A 21,817-nucleotide genomic window follows, 5' to 3' on the forward strand; every position below is an offset into this window, starting at 1 on the left:
ATCATGAAAAAACTACTTTCAAAACACACATTATTCTTGAATTTTTAAGATTAGCATTATTCATTTATGTTCTCTTTCTTCTTCTTCTTTTTAAAATACTCGTATTGTTTGTGTTGCTGTTCTTGTCCATTAGTAACCTGTATTTGGTCATGTTCTATGTTTTGTGTGGACCCCAAGAAGAATAGTTGCTGATTCTTCAACAGCTAACGTGGATCTGAATATAAAAAACTATTCTATCAACTCATGAACAGCATAAAAGCTTGAAATGAGCGTCTCTCTAATGAAACCCTATGTCCTATACAGGAGAATCTACAGAGCCCTCCAGACACACTCCTTTAGCCAATCATATCGCAGCAGGAAATACAGTATAGGTATTATAGCTCCTCCTACAAACTGGCTCCAGAACCTCCCATCACTGAAACATATCTTATCGTTTTTGGATTACAGTAAACTAGTATGATAAAGTATGTACAGTACATTCCAGATGGCTGATATGAAATCAACATGGATGGCTGATATGAAATCAACATGAACGGCTGATATGAAATCAACATGGACGGCTGATATGAAATCAACATGGACGGCTGATATGAAATCAACATGGACGGCTGATATGAAATCAACATGAATGGCTGATATGAAATCAACATGAATGGCTGATATGAAATCAACATGAATGGCTGATATGAAATCAACATGAATGGCTGATATGAAATCAACATGAATGGCTGATATGAAATCAACATGGATGGCTGATATGAAATCAACATGGACGGCTGATATGAAATCAACATGGACGGCTGATATGAAATCAACATGAATGGCTGATATGAAATCAACATGGATGGCTGATATGAAATCAACATGGATGGCTGATATGAAATCAACATGGATGGCTGATATGAAATCAACATGAATGGCTGATATGAAATCAACATGGACGGCTGATATGAAATCAACATGGATGGCTGATATGAAATCAACATGGATGGCTGATATGAAATCAACATGGATGGCTGATATGAAATCAACATGGATGGCTATGAGGGATTCTGTACTGGATGGACATAAGTTCACTCACTTAAAGATAGTATATTCAAACTAGATAAACTATAGAACCAAGTCTATGGTATTTGAGGCATAGAATACTTCATTTCCCTTTACGTAGAGATTTCTTTCTCTATGTGAAGCGATTAGTAACACAGTTTACGTTTTTACCCTTATAGTAGATCGTCTCTAAACCCAAATACACAATCAAGAGGCACCCGACTCAAAGTAAACAAACATCTCTATATAAATATAAATCCTACAGTCATCTGATACGTCTGGAGTGTGAAAGCACTGATCGGGCAAACGGATATAAAATGGTGCTCGGAGAAGAAGTTGCCTGTAGATACAGACTTAGCATCAGTTTACCCTGACCCAATATATATACTTAACCATAACAGGGACAACAGAAAACTGACCCCAGATCAGCATCTAGGGACAACTTTGTCCCACTCCATAAAAGATCAATAGAAGAGAGAAGGCACAGAAACACTGACCCACACAATAGGGCGGACCAACAGCAGCAGTTTCTGGGAGCGGATAGGCTGAAGCCAGAAGTCAACTAGGAGATGATTGGCTGAGAGCAGCAGTGGGTTGGCAGCGGATTGGTTGCTCGCAAGATCTGGCATCCCATTGGCTGAAAAAAGGAACTCCGGAGTTTCAATTGGGTTTGATTAAATGCTGATGTCACAATCTCTCTCTTTAGAATGAATGTTCACCACACCTGTCCATCAGACCAGTGTTTCTAAAACCTCTCCACCCTCTCTCAGAAGACTACAACACCCTTTTACATACCAGTTGTCTGGTTCAAGTGGTTCTCAAACCTCTCCACCCTTCCTCTCTCAGAAGACTACAACACCCTTTACATACCAGTTGTCTGGTTCAAGTGGTTCTCAAACCTCTCCACCCTTCCTCTCGTAGAAGACTACAACACCCTTCACATACCAGTTGTCTGGTTCAAGTGGTTCCCAAACCTCTCCACCCTTCCTCTCGTAGAAGACTACAACACCCTTCACATACCAGTTGTCTGGTTCAAGTGGTTCCCAAACCTCTCCTCAGGGACCCCCATATATTTGAACTATTCCAGAGCTAGCACACCTGATTCAGTAGCTCATCAAGCTGTTGACTACTGGAATCAGGTGAGCTAACTCAGGGCTATAACAAAACGGTGAAACGTCTGGGGATCCCCGAAGAGAGGTTTGAGGACCAATGAAACCAACTGGTAATAACGGTGGTGTAGTCTTCTGAGAGAGGAAGGGTGGAGAGTTTGTTTGAATACCTTGACTGTCGCTGGAGGTGAGTCACATTCAGAAGGGTTTTGAGTTGGCTGTAGCCTAAGCCCTATGCCTCACAATATCTACAGTTTCACGGACATAGCTAGCTTTACTGGTCCCCTCATAGGGGACTCTATGATAATCCAGGAACAGAAGGTGTGTCATTTTAGTGTACATCTCAGTGCATCTCTGGCTTCCTCTCATCATGTCCTTTCCTTCATCTGCATTGATGTGGTAGAACTGGACAGGACAGTAACATCCTCCACATTGCTAACACCCATCCTGTGTTTTCAGATGCAGGAGAGAAGAGGAGAGGGGGCAGCTTTAGACCAATGAGATGCACCCCATATCTCCAGCCCTTCTTCCTACTTTACCACACTCGCCCTCTCATCTACAGTCTGATGCACTGTCTTTGACTGGGCGTGGTCTACCTTGTCAGCTTTAGGTTTAGCCGTAGTCACAGCTGTAACCACACCCACTTTAACGGCTTGCCCCTCCCCCTTTATGTCATGTTTGGCTGCAAGGGGTGTGTCTCCCCTCCTCTTTGATCCATGTTTGCTCCATGGCACAAGGGGAGGTAATTCATCCCCCTTCACCTCACGTTTGGGCATAGGAGGCGTGGCCTTTCTCTGGGGCAGACGAGGGTCGTCCCCGATGTCGACCGTCAGGTTGGTGTAGAGAGGCTGCAGCTCTTTGGATAACAGTTCGTAGGTCAGAGAGTTCAGACCATCAGAATGCCAGTTGAGCCTGGTCCGTTTCAGAAGGTCAAACCTGTGGAGGGACAGGGGGAGGAGAGAGATGAGTCAATAAGGCGTGTGTGTGCGTGCGTGTCCGCGTGCGTGCGTGTGTGTACCTGCGTGGATTCTGCTCATTGCCCCTGTCTCCTTTATGCTTGATCATCTTGTAATGTCCGATGGCCACTGGAGGGCGCACGATCTTCATCCCAGACAGACGCACTCTGAGACAGACCGCAACACAGGAAGAATTCATATGTTGATTTGAGTGAAATAACTGAAAGACAGCACAGGACTAGATAAGGTAGCGTCTCAAGTTTTTCCTGACCAATTGACCTCACTAGGAAAAACTCTGGGGCCTACTAATGAGGTGTGTAATCAACTATCATACTGGTCCATTGGCCCTCTATGGGACAGAGTATGGGTTTTCACACATCCACCTGAACTAAACAAACCAACTAATGCGGAGGAAATCTACCAAGCAAACTGCCCAACAAGCTGACATGGATACTTACTGAGCTCCAAACATGAACTGTGGGGAGAGACACAGCAAAGCAATGACGGTGAGAATGGAGATGAACAGGATATTATGACAGAGGTAGAAATTAAACACGTGAAGACAAATAGCTAATGAAGAGAGAGAGATACAGGCGAGACATCTTTCAAGGAATTCACTGGTATAGTCACATGTGGTTGTCCCTCCCAGCCCCTCGCCCTACTCACCTGGCAGCGATGTCATCGTCCTCCCCACCCCAGCCCCAATAGCTGTTGGGGAATCCGTTCATCTTCATGTACTGCTCAGGTGTGACCGCAGATACCCCTCCAAAATACTGGGGGTACGGCAACCTGGGTGGGACAAATACCAGAAGATGCCAGAACCTCAGATGACACTTGACATACAGACACTGATACTCTTCATAAACACACACATACCTGTATCTGAACTTGTCCATGGCAACAGAGAGGTGTGTGGGGAACTGATTGTGACAGGTGTAGGTGTTATGGTCATTTTCAGGCAGCAGATCTACATCGTGTAGGAAGATACACCCCCAGTCCTCGTCTCTCAGCGCCTCACGGACCCCAACATTCAACAGCTTAGCCCGGTTAAATGTAGAGTTACCCCACTGCAAAGGAAAATACAGCGATCAGAGAGAGAGAAAGAAAGTAAGCGAGAGAGAAAGAGAGAGCGCGCGAGAGAGAGAGAGACCTGTTGGACTATGTAGATACTGTAGTGAATCTGTTGTCTCTGTAGGAAGGGGTGGAGGTGGTAGAGTAGGGCTCGGAGGTGAGTCTGGCGGTTACGGTATGGCACCACGATGGCCGTGTGGTGGCGCGGCTGGCAGTCTGGGGGGCTGTACCGGCCTCCCGGTAACACCAACGGGTTCCTCTCCCTGATCTCCTCCAGAGAGAGAGGCGAGGACAGACGCACAGACACAGGACCGACTAGCGAAGACATAGAGAGGTAGAGGAGGGGAGATGTATCGTATTATGTAGGAAACCTTGATTATTCATACAGTACATAATGCCTTACAGCATGGTGGAGTGGTTCTCCCCCTCACACATGTATATTTACCCAGTAGTGGTGAGGGCATCTTGCAGTCCTTCAGCTGAGCCCCTGTCCCTGGTGGCCCCGTGCCTATGTGGGGGGCTGGTGGCACCCCCAGGTGGCTGAGGTTGGTGTACACGTCGTGGGGGCGGGAGTAGTCAAACTCAGGCTGCTCAGAGTGGACCAGTACAGACACCAGCCCCCTGAAGCCCCCCAGGGAGAAGTAGACCACAAAGGCAAACTGGAAGCCCACCAATAGGGCCAGGGTACAGGGGGAGTCAAGAGAGCGACCACAACACGCCATGATGGAGGGAGGGAGAGAGAGAGGGGGGGTGATGGAGAGAAAAAGAGAGATGCAGAGAAAAGGAGAGAAGAAGACAGTGAGAGACAATTAGATCAGAAAGAGGCTGGGATCAGAGGGGGTAGAGGGATGACAGAGGAAGGAGAGATGGAGGAGAGACAAAGGGAGGGTGGGGAGGCTGTAGGGGTCTCGGGGGGTTAGGAGGGGGGCATCTATGTGTATGAATGTTGCAGCGCTATAGCTCAGTCCACACGGCCATCGCTTCAACATCTGACGAGTCACTGTAAAAGACAGGGAACAACACTCAACATTGTATACAGTTACGCAAAAACAATGACATAGCTACTACAGTGTGTGTGTGTGTGTGTAATGATCATAATAATTTTGTGGGTGCTTACATTTGTCCCATTTCCCACGTGTACTAATGTGTGAATTAGAAATGTGTTTTTTAAATATCCCATCTCTCCCTGAGAAACCATCAACGAGTGGTGTGTGTGAGTGTACCTGTGTTCTGCTGTGGTCCCAACTGGATGATATCAGAACCTGGCCTCCAGCAGAGAGTCTGTTCTCCCTCTCTCCTTCTCCTCCTCCCCTCATAGTTCCTTATGAAGAAGAGAAAGCACCAGGTGCCTACCATGACTGCAGTACTGACTGACTTGACTGATTTCATATCTGAATAGGAAGCCTGTAGACTCAAGTGTTCTTCTTAAATTAGGCTACAGTATGACTCCAACGGTTCAGTTGCTACATGAAAAATGTATGAACTAACTATAACAGCATTCCTAGCAACAGTAGGCTACAACAAGTCGCAACTAGTTTTTAGGCTATGACGTTCTGGTCCTCTGCCTATTTCAGTTAGATTTTCTATATGAGACAAATATAAGATCCAATGATACCATAAACAATGACTTTCAAAACAGATTGATATGTGTAAATTGATGCGTCCATATTAGGTGAAACATAATGTCCGTATCAAATCCATGTCCATTTTATCTCCAGAATAATAATAACAAGCTGTCAACATGACTAATAATAATTGTTGTATTAATAATAATAATAATTATTGAAGTCTAGGCCTAATATTTTTCGTGATCATCTGTTCGCCTAGCTAAACATCATTCTATATCTCTAGATCATTGCATTCCTTCTTAATTCTAGGCCATTCTCGCGTTAGATCGGTATGTCTGCAACATTAATTTCTAGGGCAGAACTCCCTTGTCACACCCGTCGTCTCACCTCCATGTTCCTGCGACGTTCCAAATCTAGCCCCCGGCTTCGATTTAGGACAACTGGGCCACCCTGTGATCAACACATTCGATGGTATGGGTGGATGGAGCTGTTTCTGGGTGAGTCCGCTTCCTAATCTATTTTATCCAGGTCGAAATCCTCTATTAGCCGTTTAGAAAGCACTCTTCCGCATGGACTAAACACGGAAGGCCGTCGCTGCAGCAGCATCCAACAGATATCAACATATAAACTGCGGTTCATCTATCATCCCCGTTCTCAGTAGGCTACAGCGCTGCCGCTACGACAGGCAGGCATGTTGAGGGGCAAAGCGAACATGACGTATTTTGCCGGGCAAATTGAACATGTTCGAGTGCAGAAACCCTCTCCGTGTTATCTCTCACACACACACACACGCACGCACGCACGCACGCAAAAACACACACACTAGTTGAGATTGTATTGTGAAACACACAAGTGATTATATAGCAGTGGAGGAAGGGAAGGACCTAATTAAAATAGTGAAACATGATAAAGTTAGATTTTTTTGATAATATATGAAATATTTTCACGTCACGAAATAACTGAAACACTGTTTTGCAATGGTCTTCAGTAGCCTCAACAGCACCCTCTAGGGTATCACTATGGTGTAGCCAGAGCACAGCTATTTTCAGTCCTTTAATAAAATAAAAAACTGCCATAGGCTGACTACACCGCTCCTGTCGCGCGTTGCAAAATAAATTTAGAAATCTATGTTATTCAATTATTGTGCCAACGAGCGTCTGCATTGCCAAGAGCTAAAATAGAATCAAAATAGAATCAGTTATATTTCTGACGCAGCTTGCGTGCCATCTCCTCATTGGTTATACCCACGTGAGTGACTGAATGACGAACGAGGTCAGTGGCGGTAATGCACCTAATTTATGAAAGTTGCCAATCGCAATATAAAGTCAAGAGAAGAAAAAGCCTGGAAGGAAGAGAGATGACTAGAAACAATTCGGTTGACTGTTTTATGTGTGGATTAATTGGCGGAGTAGAGGACCTTGTGCATTTCAGGTAAAATAACAACTCAATGTTTATATCACAGGACAAATTAGCTAGCGACAGCAAGCTAGCTAAATAGGACAAATTAGCTAGCAGGTGCAAGCTAACTAGCTAAATTGCCATAAAGGCTTAATGCTTTTCGACCTGTCCCCAAATTAATATAATTGGTTCAGAGTTTTAACCTGCGTGTCGTGATCGCATTTGGTGTGGGGGGACAAAATAAATGTATGCACGATGGCGCACGCATGCAGCCGGATTGGGTTTCGTGTTAGGCTCATCCCACTGGGCAAAAACTGGTTGAATTAACGTTGTTTCACGTAATTTCAACAACAAAATCCTATGTGATGACGTCGAATCAACATGTAAAGCTGATTGGATTTGCAAAAAGCCATCAAAATAAGGGTTTTTAATCTATTATCCACCCATCTTTTAACATTTTGGTTAATTTCACGTTGTAAATGTAAATTAGACGTTGAACTGACATATATGCCCATTGGGATGGTTCTCACCCCCTTCCATAGAATAACACAGTAATTAAGACAACTTCTGGAGGACGTCCTCCAACCTATCAGAGCTCTTGCAGCATAAACTGACATGTTGTCCACCCAAAGGATCACATAATGAATCTAATACTGAAAGCATAAGCTACATCTAGCTCGCAGTGCAGGGCATAAAGTGCGTTTAGTAGTTGACTCAAAGAGAAAGACAATAGTTGAACAGTTTTGAAAAATACATTTCTTAAAAAATAAAGGAAAAGAAGCAGAGAGAGAGAAAGGGACATATTTCATTGTATTTTTTAGTTTACCTTTCACTTACTTAGATAATGCAGGTATAATTTAGCCTACTCAACAACCTGACTGAAACAGATGAATGCTATTTAAGTTAGCTAGCTGGCTAAGGCTATCCATCACTGCAACTCTTCCAAGTCAGTTCTAGTTTGTTGACTATGATGTTAAAATCAAATAAAATGTTATTGGTCATGTACACATGGTTAGCAGATGTTAATTTGTGTGTAGCAAAATGCTTTGTGCTTCTAGTTCCGACAGTGCAGTAATATCTAACAAGTAATCTAACAATTTCCCAACAACTACCTACTACACACACATCTAAAAGGGTGAATGAGAATATGTACATATATATATATATATATATATATATATGGATGAGTGATGGCCGAGCGGCATAGGAAAGGTTCAATAGATGGTATAAAATACAGTATATACAGTGGGGAGAACAAGTATTTGATTCACTGCCGATTTTGCAGGTTTTCCTACTTACAAAGCATGTAGAGGTCTGTCATTTTTATCATAGGTACACTTCAACTGTGAGAGACAGAATCCAGAAAATCCAGAACAATTTTATTGCATGACACAAGTATTTGATACATCAGAAAAGCAGAACTTAATATTTAGTACAGGAACCTTTGTTTGCAATTACAGAGATCATACGTTTCCTGTAGTTCTTGACCAGGTTTGCACACACTGCAGCAGGGATTTCGGCCCACTCCTCCATACAGACCTTCTCCAGATCCTTCAGGTTTCGGGGCTGTCGCTGGGCAATACGGACTTTCAGCTCCCTCCAAAGATGTTCTATTGGGTTCAGGTCTGGAGACTGGCTAGGCCACTCCAGGACCTTGAGATGCTTTTTACCCAGCCACTCCTTAGTTGCCCTGGCTGTGTGTTTCGGGTCAGTGTCATGCTGGAAGACCCAGCCACGACCCATCTTCAATGCTCTTACTGAGGGAAGGAGGTTGTTGGCCAAGATCTCGCGATACATGGCCCCATCCATCCTCCCCTCAATACGGTGCAGTTGTCCTGTCCCCTTTGCAGAAAAGCATCTCCGAAGAATGATGTTTCCACCTCAATGCTTCACAGTTGGGATGGTGTTCTTGGGGTTGTACTCATCCTTCTTCTTCCTCCAAACACGGCAAGTGGAGTTTAGAACAACAATTTATTTTTGTCTCATCAGACCACATGACCTTCTCCTATTCCTCCTCTGGATCATCCAGATGGTCATTGGCAAACTTCAGACGGGCCTGGACATGCGCTGGCTTGAGCAGGGGGACCTTGCGTGAGCTGCAGGATTTTAATCCATGACGGCGTAGTGTGTTACTAATGGTTTGCTTTGAGACTGTGGTCCCAGCTCTCTTCAGGTCATTGACCCGGTCCTGCCGTGTAGTTCTGGGCTGATCCCTCACCTTCCTCATGATCATTGATGCCCCACGAGGTGAGATCTTGCATGGAGCCCCAGACCGAGGATGATTGACCATCATCTTGAACTTCTTCCATTTTCTAATAATTGCGCCAACAGTTGTTGCCTTCTCACCAAGCTGCTTGCCTATTGTCCTGTAGCCCATCCCAGCCTTGTGCAGGTCTACAATTTTATCTGCCGATGTCCTTACACAGCTCTCTGTTCTTGGCCATTGTGGAAAGGTTGGAGTCTGTTTGATTGAGTGTGTGGACAGGTGTCTTTTATACAGGTAATGAGTTCAAACAGGTGCAGTTAATACAGGTAATGAGTGGAGAACAGGAAGGCTTCTTAAAATAAAACTAACAGGTCTGTGAGAGCCGGGATTCTTACTGGTTGGTAGGTGATCAAATACTTGTCATGCGATAAAATGCAAATTAATTACTGAAAAATCATACAATGTGATTTTCTGGATTTTTGTTTTAGGTTCCGTCTCTCACAGTTGAAGTGTACCTATGATACAAATTACAGACCTCTACATGCTTTGTAAGTGGGAAAACCCTGCAAAATTGGCAGTGCATCATATACTTGTTCTCCCCACTGTACATATTATATGAGCCATGTAAGATATGTAAACATTATTAAAGTGGCATTATTTAAAGTGCCATTGTTTAAAGTGACTAGTGATCCATTTATTAAAGTGGCCAGTGATTGGGTCTCAATGAAGGCAGCCGCCTCTCTGAGTTAGTGATTGCTGTTTAGCATTCTGATGGCCTTGAGATAGCACCTGCACTGACCTTGCTATTTGGATGGTAGTAGTGTGAACATGCAGTGGTTCGGGTGGTTGTTGTCCTTGATGATCTTGTTGGCCTTCCTGTGACATCGGGTGCTGTAGGAGTAATGTAGGGCAGGTAGTTTGTCGCCGGTGATGCGTTGTGCAGACCGCACCACCCTCTGAAGAGCCTTGGGATTGAGGGCGGTGCAGTTGCCATACCAGGCTGTGATACAGCCCGTCAGGATGCTCTCGATTGTGCATCTGTAAAAGTTTGTCAGCGTTTTGGGAGACAAGACAAATTTCTTAAGCCTCCTGATGTTGAAGAGGCGCTGTTGCGCCTTCTTCACTGTCTGTGTGGGTGGACCATTTCAGTTTGTCTGTGATGGGTATACCGAGGAACTTAAAACGTTCCACCTTCTCCACTGCTGTCCCTTCGATGTGGATAGAGGGGTACGCCCTCTGCTGTTTCCTGAAGTTCACGATCATCTCCTTTGTTTTGTTGACGTTGAGTGAGAGGTTGTTTTCCTGACATCACACTCCGAGTGCCCTCACCTCCTCCCTGTAGGCTGTCATCTCGTTGTTGGTAATCAAGCCCACTACTGTTGTGTCGTCTAAAAACTTGATGATTGAGTTGGAGACGTGCATGGCCACTCATTCATGGATGAACAGGGAGTACAGGAGGGGGTTGAGCACGCACCCTTGTGGGGCCCAAGTATTGAGGGTCAGCGAAGTGGAGATGTTGTTACCTACCTTCACCACCTGGGGGACGGCCCATCAGGAAGTCCAGGACCCAATTGCACAGGGCGGCGTTGAGACCCATGGCCTCCAGCTTGATGATGAGCTTGGAGAGTACTATGGTGTTGAATGCTGAGCTGTAGTCAATTAACAGCATTCTTACATAGGTATTCCTCTTGTCCAGATGGGATAGGGCAGTGTGATGGCGGTTGCATCGTCTGTGGACCTGTTGGGGCGGTATGCAAGCTGAAGTGGGTCTAGGGTGGCCTGTAAGGTGGAGGTGATATGATCCTTGACTAGTCTCTCAAAGAACTTCATGATGACAGAAGTGAGTGCTATGGGATGGTAGTCATTTAGTTCAGTTATCTTTGCCTTCCTGGGTACAGGAACAATGGTGGCCATCTTAAAGCATATGGGGACAGGAGACTGGGACAGGGAGCGATTGAATATGTCTGTAAACACACCAGCGAGCTGGTCTGCGCATGCTCTGAGGACACGGTTAGGTATGCCGTCTGGGCCAGCAGGCTTGTGAGGGTTAACACGTTTAAATGTTTTACTCACATCGGCCATGGAGAAGGAGAGGGGGGGGGCACAGACCTTGTTAGCTGGCCGCGACGGTGGCACTGTATTATCCTCAAAGCAGGCAAAGAAGGTGTTTAGTATGTCCGGAAGCGTGACGTTGGTGTCTGTGACGTGGCTGGTTTTATTTTTGTAGTCTGTGATTTCCTGTAGACCCTGCTACATACATCTCGCATCTGAGCCGTTGAATTGCGACTCCACTTTGTCCCTGTACCGGCATTTCGCATGTTTGATTGCCTTGCGGAGGGAATAACTACATTGTTTATATTCAGCCATATTCCCAGACCTCTTTAAATGCAGTGGTTCGCACTTTCAATTTGCGCAAATACTGCCATCCATCCACGGTTTTTGGTTAGGGTAGGTTTTAATAGTCACAGTGGGTACATCTCCAATACCCTTCTTTATAAACTCACTCACGGAGTCAGCGTATAGATCGATATTGTTACCTGAGGCTGACCTGGAACATATCCCAGTCCACCTGACCAAAACAATCTTGAAGCGTGGATTCCGATTGGTCAGACCAGCGTTGAATGATTCTAGTCACTGGTACATCCTGTTTGAGTTTCTGCCTATAAGACGGTAAGAGCAAGATGGCGTCATGGTTGGATTTGCCGAAGGGAGGGCGGGGGAGGTCTTTGTATGCATCGCAGAAGTTAGAGTAGCAGCGGTCGAGTGTATTACCCCCTCGTGTAGTGCAATCAATATGCTGATAGAATTTAGGTAGCCTTTTTCTCAAATTTGCTTTGTTAAAATCCCCAGCTATAATAAATGCAGCCTATGGATATATGGTTTCTAGTTTACATATAGTCCATTGAGGGCCGTCGTGGTGTCTGCTTGTACACCGCTGTAATGATAACTGACGAGAATTCTCGTGGGAAGTAATATGGCCGGCATTTGATTGTAAGGAATTCTAGGTCGGGCGAGCAGGAGGACTTGAGTTCCTGTATGTTGTTATGATTATACCATGAGTCGTTAATCATGAAGCATACACCCTGCCCTTCCTCTTCCCAGAGAAGTGTTTATCTCTGTCAGCGCGATGATTGGAGAAGCCCAGTGGCTGAATCGATTCTGACAACATATCCCGAGAGAGCCATGTTTCCGTGAAACAGAGAATGTTACAATCTCTGATGTCTCTCTGGAAGGCAACTCTTGCTCGAATTGAATCTACCCTGTTGTCAAGAAACTGGACATTGACAAGTAGTATACTCTGGAGCGGTGGGCGATGTGCCCGTCTACAGAGCCTGACCAGGAGGCCGCTCTGTCTGCCCCTTTTGTGGCGCCGTTGTTTTGGGTCCGCTTCTGGGAATAGATCCATTGTCCTGGGTGGTGGTCCAAACAGAGGATCCACTTCTGGAAAGTCATATTCCTGGTCATAATGTTGGTAAGTTAACGTCGCTCTTATATCCAATAGTTATTCCTGGCTGTATGTAATAAGACTTAAGATTTCCTGGGGTAACAATGTAAAAACTAAATACTGCATAGTTTCCTAAGGACTCGAAGTGAGGTGACCATATTTGTCGGCGCCATCTTAAATAGCTAATATGGTGACAACAGTGTAGGCTATGTAGCGGCATGGTTGGCTAGGTTACTTTCTCAATGTAATCCGTTACAGTTAAGTTACCTGTCCAAAATTGTAATCAGTTACGCATTTTTTGGGATTACCCAAACTCCGTAATGTAATCTGATTACATTCAGTTACTTTTAGATTACTTTCCCCTTAAGAGGCATTAGAAGAAGACAAAAATGTATGTTACTAATTGAACGACATCTATTACAGGACAAATCAATGTTAAAGCTGGCCATATATGGATGTTACATTTTACTTTATGGGCTGGTTATGTAAGCTTCTAATCCATCGCTTTCTACTACATATAATAATACGATTAAATTAGATCTTTACATTAAAAAACTAAGTCTATCAGAATTCCAGTCATTCCAATAAATATTATACCCCTTGATCTTCAAGAATATGACTTGGAAGTATAGATTAGAAATATTGTTTTACCTGAGCATAACCCCCAAACTAAGGACTTATTAGCCAGCACTACTCTGTTTATGATTTTGTTGTCATGGAGGACTGGTTGGGCTCATTGATTCGAGTTGAAATATAAATGCTGCGCTCATGGAATGGCATGCTTTGAGCACTACTGAAAAGTCCTATTTACATGTGAAAAATGAATGCCACATGCTGCATTTGCTATAGGTCTATTGTTTACCTTTTAGTTGGTGATACTTTGATATCTTGATAATATGCACCTGTTTAAAGAGCAAATCCACAGATGTAACAATAACAAAATGGGCACCCTGTCTCTGTTTTGGGAAACAGCTGAGGGATGGGCCTGGAGAAATGTAACCACTCTCAGATTAATAGACAGAGCTATGTATGCAAGGACTGACCATCAATGATATCAAAATGATTGTTTTAAGCATGTTATGAAACTATAAAGTGTTTGTTTACATTTACAATGTTTACCAACATTGGTGTAAAACAGGCTTATATTTTGGGTTATATCATGGAGTGTGACAGTTGAACTGAACTGAACTCATGAGGTATTTCTAAATTGTATTCTTTAAGAATCAATGGATATACAGTGTGTATATATATACAGTGCCTTGCGAAAGTATTCGGCCCCCTTGAACTTTGCGACCTTTTGCCACATTTCAGGCTTCAAACATAAAGATATAAAACTGTATTTTTTTGTGAAGAATCAACAACAAGTGGGACACAATCATGAAGTGGAACGACATTTATTGGATATTTCAAACTTTTTTAACAAATCAAAAACTGAAAAATTGGGCGTGCAAAATTATTCAGACCCCTTAAGTTAATACTTTGTAGCGCCACCTTTTGCTGCAATTACAGCTGTAAGTCGCTTGGGGTATGTCTCTATCAGTTTTGCACATCGAGAGACTGACATTTTTTCCCATTCCTCCTTGCAAAACAGCTCGAGCTCAGTGAGGTTGGATGGAGAGCATTTGTGAACAGCAGTTTTCAGTTCTTTCCACAGATTCTCGATTGGATTCAGGTCTGGACTTTGACTTGGCCATTCTAACACCTGGATATGTTTATTTTTGAACCATTCATTGTAGATTTTGCTTTATGTTTTGGATCATTGTCTTGTTGGAAGACAAATCTCCGTCCCAGTCTCAGGACAGTCTCCCACCTCAGCTGTAGATCTCTGCAGTTCATCCAGAGTGATCATGGGCCTCTTGGCTGCATCTCTGATCAGTCTTCTCCTTGTATGAGCTGAAAGTTTAGAGGGACGGCCAGGTCTTGGTAGATTTGCAGTGGTCTGATACTCCTTCCATTTCAATATTAGCGCTTGCACAGTGCTCCTTGGGATGTTTAAAGCTTGGGAAATCTTTTTGTATCCAAATCCGGCTTTAAACTTCTTCACAACAGTATCTCGGACCTGCCTGGTGTGTTCCTTGTTCTTCATGATGCTCTCTGCGCTTTTAATGGACCTCTGAGACTATCACAGTGCAGGTGCATTTATACGGAGACTTGATTACACACAGGTGGATTGTATTTATCATCATTCGTCATTTAGGTCAACATTGGATCATTCAGAGATCCTCACTGAACTTCTGGAGAGAGTTTGCTGCACTGAAAGTAAAGGGGCTGAATAATTTTGCACGCCCAATTTTTCAGTTTTTGATTTGTTAAAAAAGTTTGAAATATCCAATAAATGTCGTTCCACTTCATGATTGTGTCCCACTTGTTGTTGATTCTTCACAAAAAAATACAGTTTTATATCTTTCTGTTTGAAGCCTGAAATGTGGCAAAAGGTCGCAAAGTTCAAGGGGGCCGAATACTTTCGCAAGGCACTGTATATATATACATACAGTTGAAGTCGGAAGTTTACATAGACCTTAGCCAAATACATTTAAACTCTGTTTTTCACAATTCCTGACATTTAATCCAAGTAAAAATTCCCTGTCTTTGGTCAATTAGGATTACCACTTTATTTTAAGAATGTGAAATGTCAGAATAATAGTAGAAATAATGATTTATTTCAGTTTTTATTTCTTTCATCACATTTCCAGTGGGTCAGAAGTTTACATACACTCAATTAGTATTTGGTAGCATTGCCTTTACATTGTTTCACTTGGGTCAAATGTTTCGGGTAGCCTTCCACAAGCTTCCCACAATAACTTGGGTGAATTTTGGCCATAATTTGCAAATTAATTAATTAAAAATCCTACAATGTGATTTTCTGGATTTTATTTTCTCATTTTGTCTGTCATAGTTGAAGTGAAAATGAAAATGAAAATTACAGGCCTCTCTCATCTTTTTAAGTGGGAGAACTTGCACAATTGGTGGCTGACTAAATACTTTTTTGCCCCACTGTATATATAAGCGAAATAATCTGTCTGTAAACAATTGTTGGAAAAATGACTTGTGCCATGCACAAAGTAGATGTCATAACCGACTATAATTTGTTAACAAGAAATTTGTGGAGTGGTTGAAAAACAACTTTTTATGACTCCAACCTAAGTGTATGTAAACTTCCGACTTCAAATGTATATTAGGGATGCACAATATATCGGTGAACATATCGGAATCGGCAGATGTCTAGTTTAACACAGATGTCAAAGCTGACGTGCATACCTATATAACGTACATGGTACAAGGTACATGACGTAATGACGGCAGGTAAAATGTTGTGCTACACGTGCAACACAGCATTCCTAACTTAGCCCACAATGTCTGTTGTGTGGATCAAGCAGTCGTTTTGAAAGAGTAAGAACATTTCAGCGAGACATCTCAAAGGCGAAATCCATTAAAGCCAAGATAATGGAATTCATTGCCTTGACTATCAACCGTTCTCTGTCGTGGGTGGTTTGCTTTCGCCGACTGGTCGAGCACCGGTACACACTACCAAGTGCTCTATTGTCAGATGTTGCCCTACACAGTAAATAAATAGGTAGCCAGCTACTTAACCCTGTTGCCCAAAGCTAACGTTACAAGCAGCCAGCTAGCTACATCTGGCTAGTGACGCTCGACCGGACCGGCAGTGTTGCCAACTAATTTTCAGGGTAAGTTGCTAGAGGCAGGTTGATTTGTTGCTAAATTACGTTGTGATGTCATTGCGTGATAACGTCAAACTGCGTCATTACGTTGAATACACAATAACGTTACTCAAATTGACTGGCCAGCTCGGCAAAAAATATGATTTGACATTTGTTCAGGTACAGACTCCCACTCTTCTGTGCTTCTGGCTGTACAATTTTGATTGAGACATGTTGATTGATGTTGTAAGTTCTGTTCAAGATCAAACATTCTTGAGCAACTATGTTCATTGGGTTTGGTGCGTCGAACCTGTACTACTGCTGCTGGAGTCAGCCAACAATGATTTGCAATTTGCTGAAATTGCTGCTGCCTGTGCACGAGCTGAACGCCTGCTGCTGACGTCACTCACAAAGCACTTTTGCAGCCAGGCACGTGTGTTGTGACTGTGTGTGTGACAGAGAACATCGTTTTTGTGTCATTTAGAGGGAAATTGCGTGCATTTTAGCATTTGAGCCACTTTTCAAAAGTTGCTAAAAGTTCCAAATACATTTTTTAAAGTAGCTAAATTTGTTGCTAGGTGCTGTTTGCGGAAAAAAGTTGACAGGGTAGTCTGTTAAAGTTGTAGGAAAATCCTTGCTATGTTTTTGGGGAAGAACATTGTTTGAATCCATGAGCTAACTAGCTTTTTGTAAAGTTTTGGTAAAGTTTGTAAAGTTTTTGAGACAACTTTACCAACATCATAGCATACGTATCGATGAATCGTTGTGACATATGAAATATGAGTTATAGTGTAATCAATGTGTAATAACTACTTAAAAAATGTATGAACGCGTTAAATTATGTGACGTGGAGTCATATTCAGGTCCTGATTGGTCAACAAGCTTAATTGACATGTCAAAGTGTTAAATCGTACATTTTTTAACACGCAAAGACCCAAACGGCGTTCCCATAACAAAGACCCAAACGGCGTTCCCATAAAAGACCCAAACGGCGTTCCCATAACAAAGACTCAAACGGGGTTCCCATAACAAAGACCCAAACGGCGTTCCCATAACAAAGACCAAACGGCGTTCCCATAACAAAGACCAAACGGCGTTCCCATAACAAAGACCCAAACGGCGTTCCCATAACAAAGACCAAACGGCGTTCCCATAACAAAGACCCAAACGGCGTTCCCATAACAAAGAACCAAACGGCGTTCCCATAACAAAGACCAAACGGCGTTCCCATAACAAAGACCAAACGGCGTTCCCATAACAAAGACCAAACGGCGTTCCAATAACAAAGACCCAAACGGCGTTCCCATAACAAAGACCAAACGGCGTTCCATAGAAATCCTAGTTGAGAATGAAACGACTGAACAAATGAACAACGAAACAGCACAGCAAGTGAAAGAAATAGGTTTAGATTATGTTTTACTGGGAATGGGGACATACGTAAATGCCAACAAAATAACTTTTTGGTCAGTGTGATGTGTGTGTGTGTGTAACCTTTATTTAACTAGGCAAGTCAGTTAAGAACACATTCTTATTTACTGTGACGGCCTAACCCGGCCAAACCCGGACGACGCTGGGCCATTTGTGTGTCGCCCTATGGGACTCCCAATCACGGCCGGATATGATACAGCCTGGATTCGAACCAGGGACTATAGTGACGCCTCTTACACTGAGATGCAGTACCTTAGACCGCTGTGTCCATGTGTGTGTGTTAACTATTTAACTGTACTAGAATGTTTAAGGCCTACAAAAGCCTATTCCTGCTCTTTTCCTGCAATCCATCAAACACATTTTGTGTGTCATCATAGTGGTCTCTGACATCATAGTGGTCTCTGACATCATAGTGGTCTCTGACTTGTGGTCAGACTCAGGAGGAACAAACTTAAACTTGCACCTTTTTTCAATTTTGATTTGAATTTCATTGGGAAAACAGAGTTGTCAATGCTTTTTTTCCTCACAAACATCCTTTCTGAATTTAAAAGTAATCCTCGAAGTAATCATCTAGTTTTTCAAAAGTATGTGTAATCTGATTACAATATTTTTGATGGTAACAGATTACAGTTACCGTTTTTTGTAATCCCTTACAATCTGTTACTCCCCAACCCTGTCTAGCGGTTAGCGGTTATGGTATTAAAGTTTGCCTGAGAGAGGTTTTTTGGCTTGGACAGCTGTTGTGTTGTGCACTGAAGTCCACAACTGAAGGGAAAAGGTGAGAGGAGAGCGCATAGAGGCAAGAATGAATGTGTTCATGGGGTGTATTCATTCCGCCGATTCTGTTGTAAAACCTTTCTTAAAACGGAAGCAAACGGAATGAAACGGGGATGGACCTACTTGAATTTGTCCAAAATAAACTCTTGTTTTAGTTGCAAAAATGGTAACGTTAGGCTCATAAACAAATCGTCCTCTCTAATCTTATATGGCACTGACCTCCACTGGTGTATCCGTGCCATAATGTGAACCATGGTTTCTTGCTTAGTGAATCATTTAAACCTAAACTGGAACATGCTTAACACCCCAGCCATCCTACAATCTAAGCTTGATGCCCTCAATCTCACACAAATGATCAATGAACCTACCAGGTACCACACCAAAGCCGTAAACACGGGCAGCCTCATAGATATCATCCTAACCAACTTGCCCTCTAAATACACCTCTGCTGTTTTCAACCAAAATCTCAGCAATCACTGCCTCATTGCCTGCATCCGTAATGGGTCAGCGGTCAAACGACCTCCACTCATCACTGTCAAACTCTCCCTGAAATACTTCAGCGAGCAGGCCTTTCTAATCGACCTGGCCCGGGTATCCTGGAAGGATATTGACCTCATCCCGTCTGTAGAGGATGCCTGGTTATTTAAAAAAAATGCTTTCCTCATCATCTTAAATAAGCATTTCCCATTTAAGAAATGTAGAACCAGGAACAGATATAGCCCTTGGTTCTCTCCAGACCTGACTGCCCTTTTAACCAACACAAAAACATCAAATGGCGTTCTGCATTAGCATCGAACAGCTCCCGTGATATGCAACTTTTCAGGGAAGCTAGGAACCAATATACACAGGCAGTTAGAAAAGCCAAGGCTAGCTTTTTCAAGGAGAAATTTCATTCCTGCAACACAAACTCAAAAAAGTTCTGGGACACTGTAAAGTCCATGGAGAATAAGAACACCTCCTCCCAGCTGCCCACTGCACTGAGGATAGGAAACACTGTCACCACCAATAAATCCACTATAATTGAGAATTTCAATAAGCATTTTTCTATGGCTGGCCATGCTTTCCACCTGGCTACCCCTATCCCAGTCAACAGCACTGCACCCCCCACAGCAACTCGCCCAAGCCTTCCCCATGTCTCCTTCTCCCAAATCCAGTCAGCTGATTTTCTGAAAGAGCTGCAAAATCTGGACCCCTACAAATCAGCCGGGCTAGACAATCTGGACCCTTTCTTTCAAAAATTATCTGCCGAAATTGTTGCAACCCCTATTACTAGCCTGTTCAACCTCTCTTTCGTGTCGTCTGAGATTCGCAAGGATTGGAAAGCAGCTGCGGTCATCCCCCTCTCCAAAGGGGGGGACACTCTTGACCCAAACTGCTACAGACCTATATCTATCCTACCCTGCCTTTCTAAGGTCTTCGAAAGCCAAGTCAACAAACAGATTACCGACCATTTCGAATCCTACCATACCTTCTCCGCTATGCAATCTGGTTTAAGGGTGCACCTCAGCCATGCTCAAGGTCCTAAACGATATCTTAACCGCCATCGATTAAAAACAATACTGTGCAGCCGTATTCATTGACCTGGCCAAGGCATTCGACTCTGTCAATCACCACATTCTTATTGGCAGACTCGACAGCCTTGGTTTCTTAAATGATTGCCTTGCCTGGTTCACCAACTACTTCTCTGATAGAGTTCAGTGTGTCAAATCGGAGGGCCTGTTGTCCGGGCCTCTGGCAGTCTCTATAGGGGTGCTGTTGTCCGGGCCTCTGGTAGTCTCTATGGGGGTGCCACAGGGTTAAATTCTTGGACCGACTCTCTCCTCTGTATACATCAATGATGTCGCTCTTGCTGTTGGTGAGTCTCTGATCCACCTCTACGCAGACGACGCCATTCTGTATGCTTCTGGCCCTTCTTTGGACACTGTGTTAACAACCCTCCAGGCGAGCTTCAATGCCATACAACTCTCCTTCCGTGGTCTCCAATTGCTCTTAAATACAAGTAAAACTAAATGCATGCTCTTCAACCGATCGCTGCCTGCACCTGCCTGCCCATCCAACATCACTACATTGACTTAGAATATGTGGACAACTACAAATACCTAGGTGTCTGGTTAGACTGTAAACTCTCCTTCCAGACTCACATCAAACATCTCCAATCCAAAGTTAAATCTAGAATTAGCTTCCTATTTCGCAACAAAGCTTCCTTCACTCATGCTGCCAAACATACCCTCGTAAAACTGACCATCCTACCGATCCTCGACTTTGGCGATGTCATTTACAAAATAGCCTCCAATACCCTACTCAATAAATTAGATGCAGTTTATCACAGTGCCATCCGTTTTGTCACCAAAGCCCCAGATACTACCCACCACTGCGACCTGTACGCTCTCGTTGGCTGGCCCTCGCTTCATACTCGTCGCCAAACCCACTGGCTCCATGTCATCTACAAGACCCTGCTAGGTAAAGTCCCCCCTTATCTCACCTCGCTGGTCACCATAGCAGCACCCACCTGTAGCACACGCTCCAGCAGGTATATCTCTCTGGTCACCCCCAAAACCAATTCTTCCTTTGGCCGCCTCTCCTTCCAGTTCTCTGCTGCCAATGACTGGAACGAACCACAAAAATCTCTGAAACTGGAAACACTTATCTCCCTCACTAGCTTTAAGCACCAGCTGTCAGAGCAGCTCACAGATTATTGCACCTGTACATAGCCCATTTATAATTTAGCCCAAACAACTACCCCTTCCCCTACTGTATTTATTTATTTATTTAGCTCCTTTGCACCCCATTATTGTTATTTCTACTTTCCACATTCTTCCACTGCAAATCTACCATTCCAGTGTTTTACTTGCTATATTGTATTTACTTCGCCACCGTGGCCTTTTTTTTTGCCTTTACCTCCGTTATCTCACCTCATTTGCTCACATTGTATATAGACTTATTTTTCTACTGTATTATTGACTGTATGTTTGTTTTACTCCATGTGTAACTCTGTGTTATTGTATGTGTCGAACTGCTTTATCTTGGCCAGGTCGCAATTGTAAATGAGAACTTGTTCTCAACTTGCCTACCTGGTTCAATAAAGGTGAAATAATGAATGAATTAAATGGAAACTGATTTTGCTTCCCTTCATGTCCACTCATCAAGCCTGGC

The 21,817-nt window shown here is 43.5% G+C and overlaps 1 protein-coding gene across 1 annotated transcript; it reads right to left on the reverse strand.

Annotated features, from left to right (window-relative positions):
• Positions 1–2,032: 2,032 nt before the first annotated feature.
• LOC139368905 (UDP-Gal:betaGlcNAc beta 1,4- galactosyltransferase, polypeptide 3) lies at positions 2,033–6,511 on the reverse strand. Its single transcript, XM_071108386.1, has 8 exons — positions 6,139–6,511; positions 5,407–5,504; positions 4,629–5,183; positions 4,263–4,498; positions 3,989–4,179; positions 3,779–3,901; positions 3,175–3,279; positions 2,033–3,092 (listed from the first exon to the last, which is right to left on the reverse strand). Exons 3-8 carry the CDS (start codon positions 4,903–4,905, stop codon positions 2,687–2,689), a joined length of 1,338 nt encoding a protein of 445 aa, XP_070964487.1. The 5' UTR covers positions 4,906–5,183; positions 5,407–5,504; positions 6,139–6,511; the 3' UTR covers positions 2,033–2,686.
• Positions 6,512–21,817: the final 15,306 nt, after the last annotated feature.

The sequence above is a fragment of the Oncorhynchus clarkii genome, chromosome 16 (genome assembly GCF_045791955.1).
Source record: "Oncorhynchus clarkii lewisi isolate Uvic-CL-2024 chromosome 16, UVic_Ocla_1.0, whole genome shotgun sequence".
Lineage (NCBI taxonomy): Eukaryota > Metazoa > Chordata > Actinopteri > Salmoniformes > Salmonidae > Oncorhynchus > Oncorhynchus clarkii.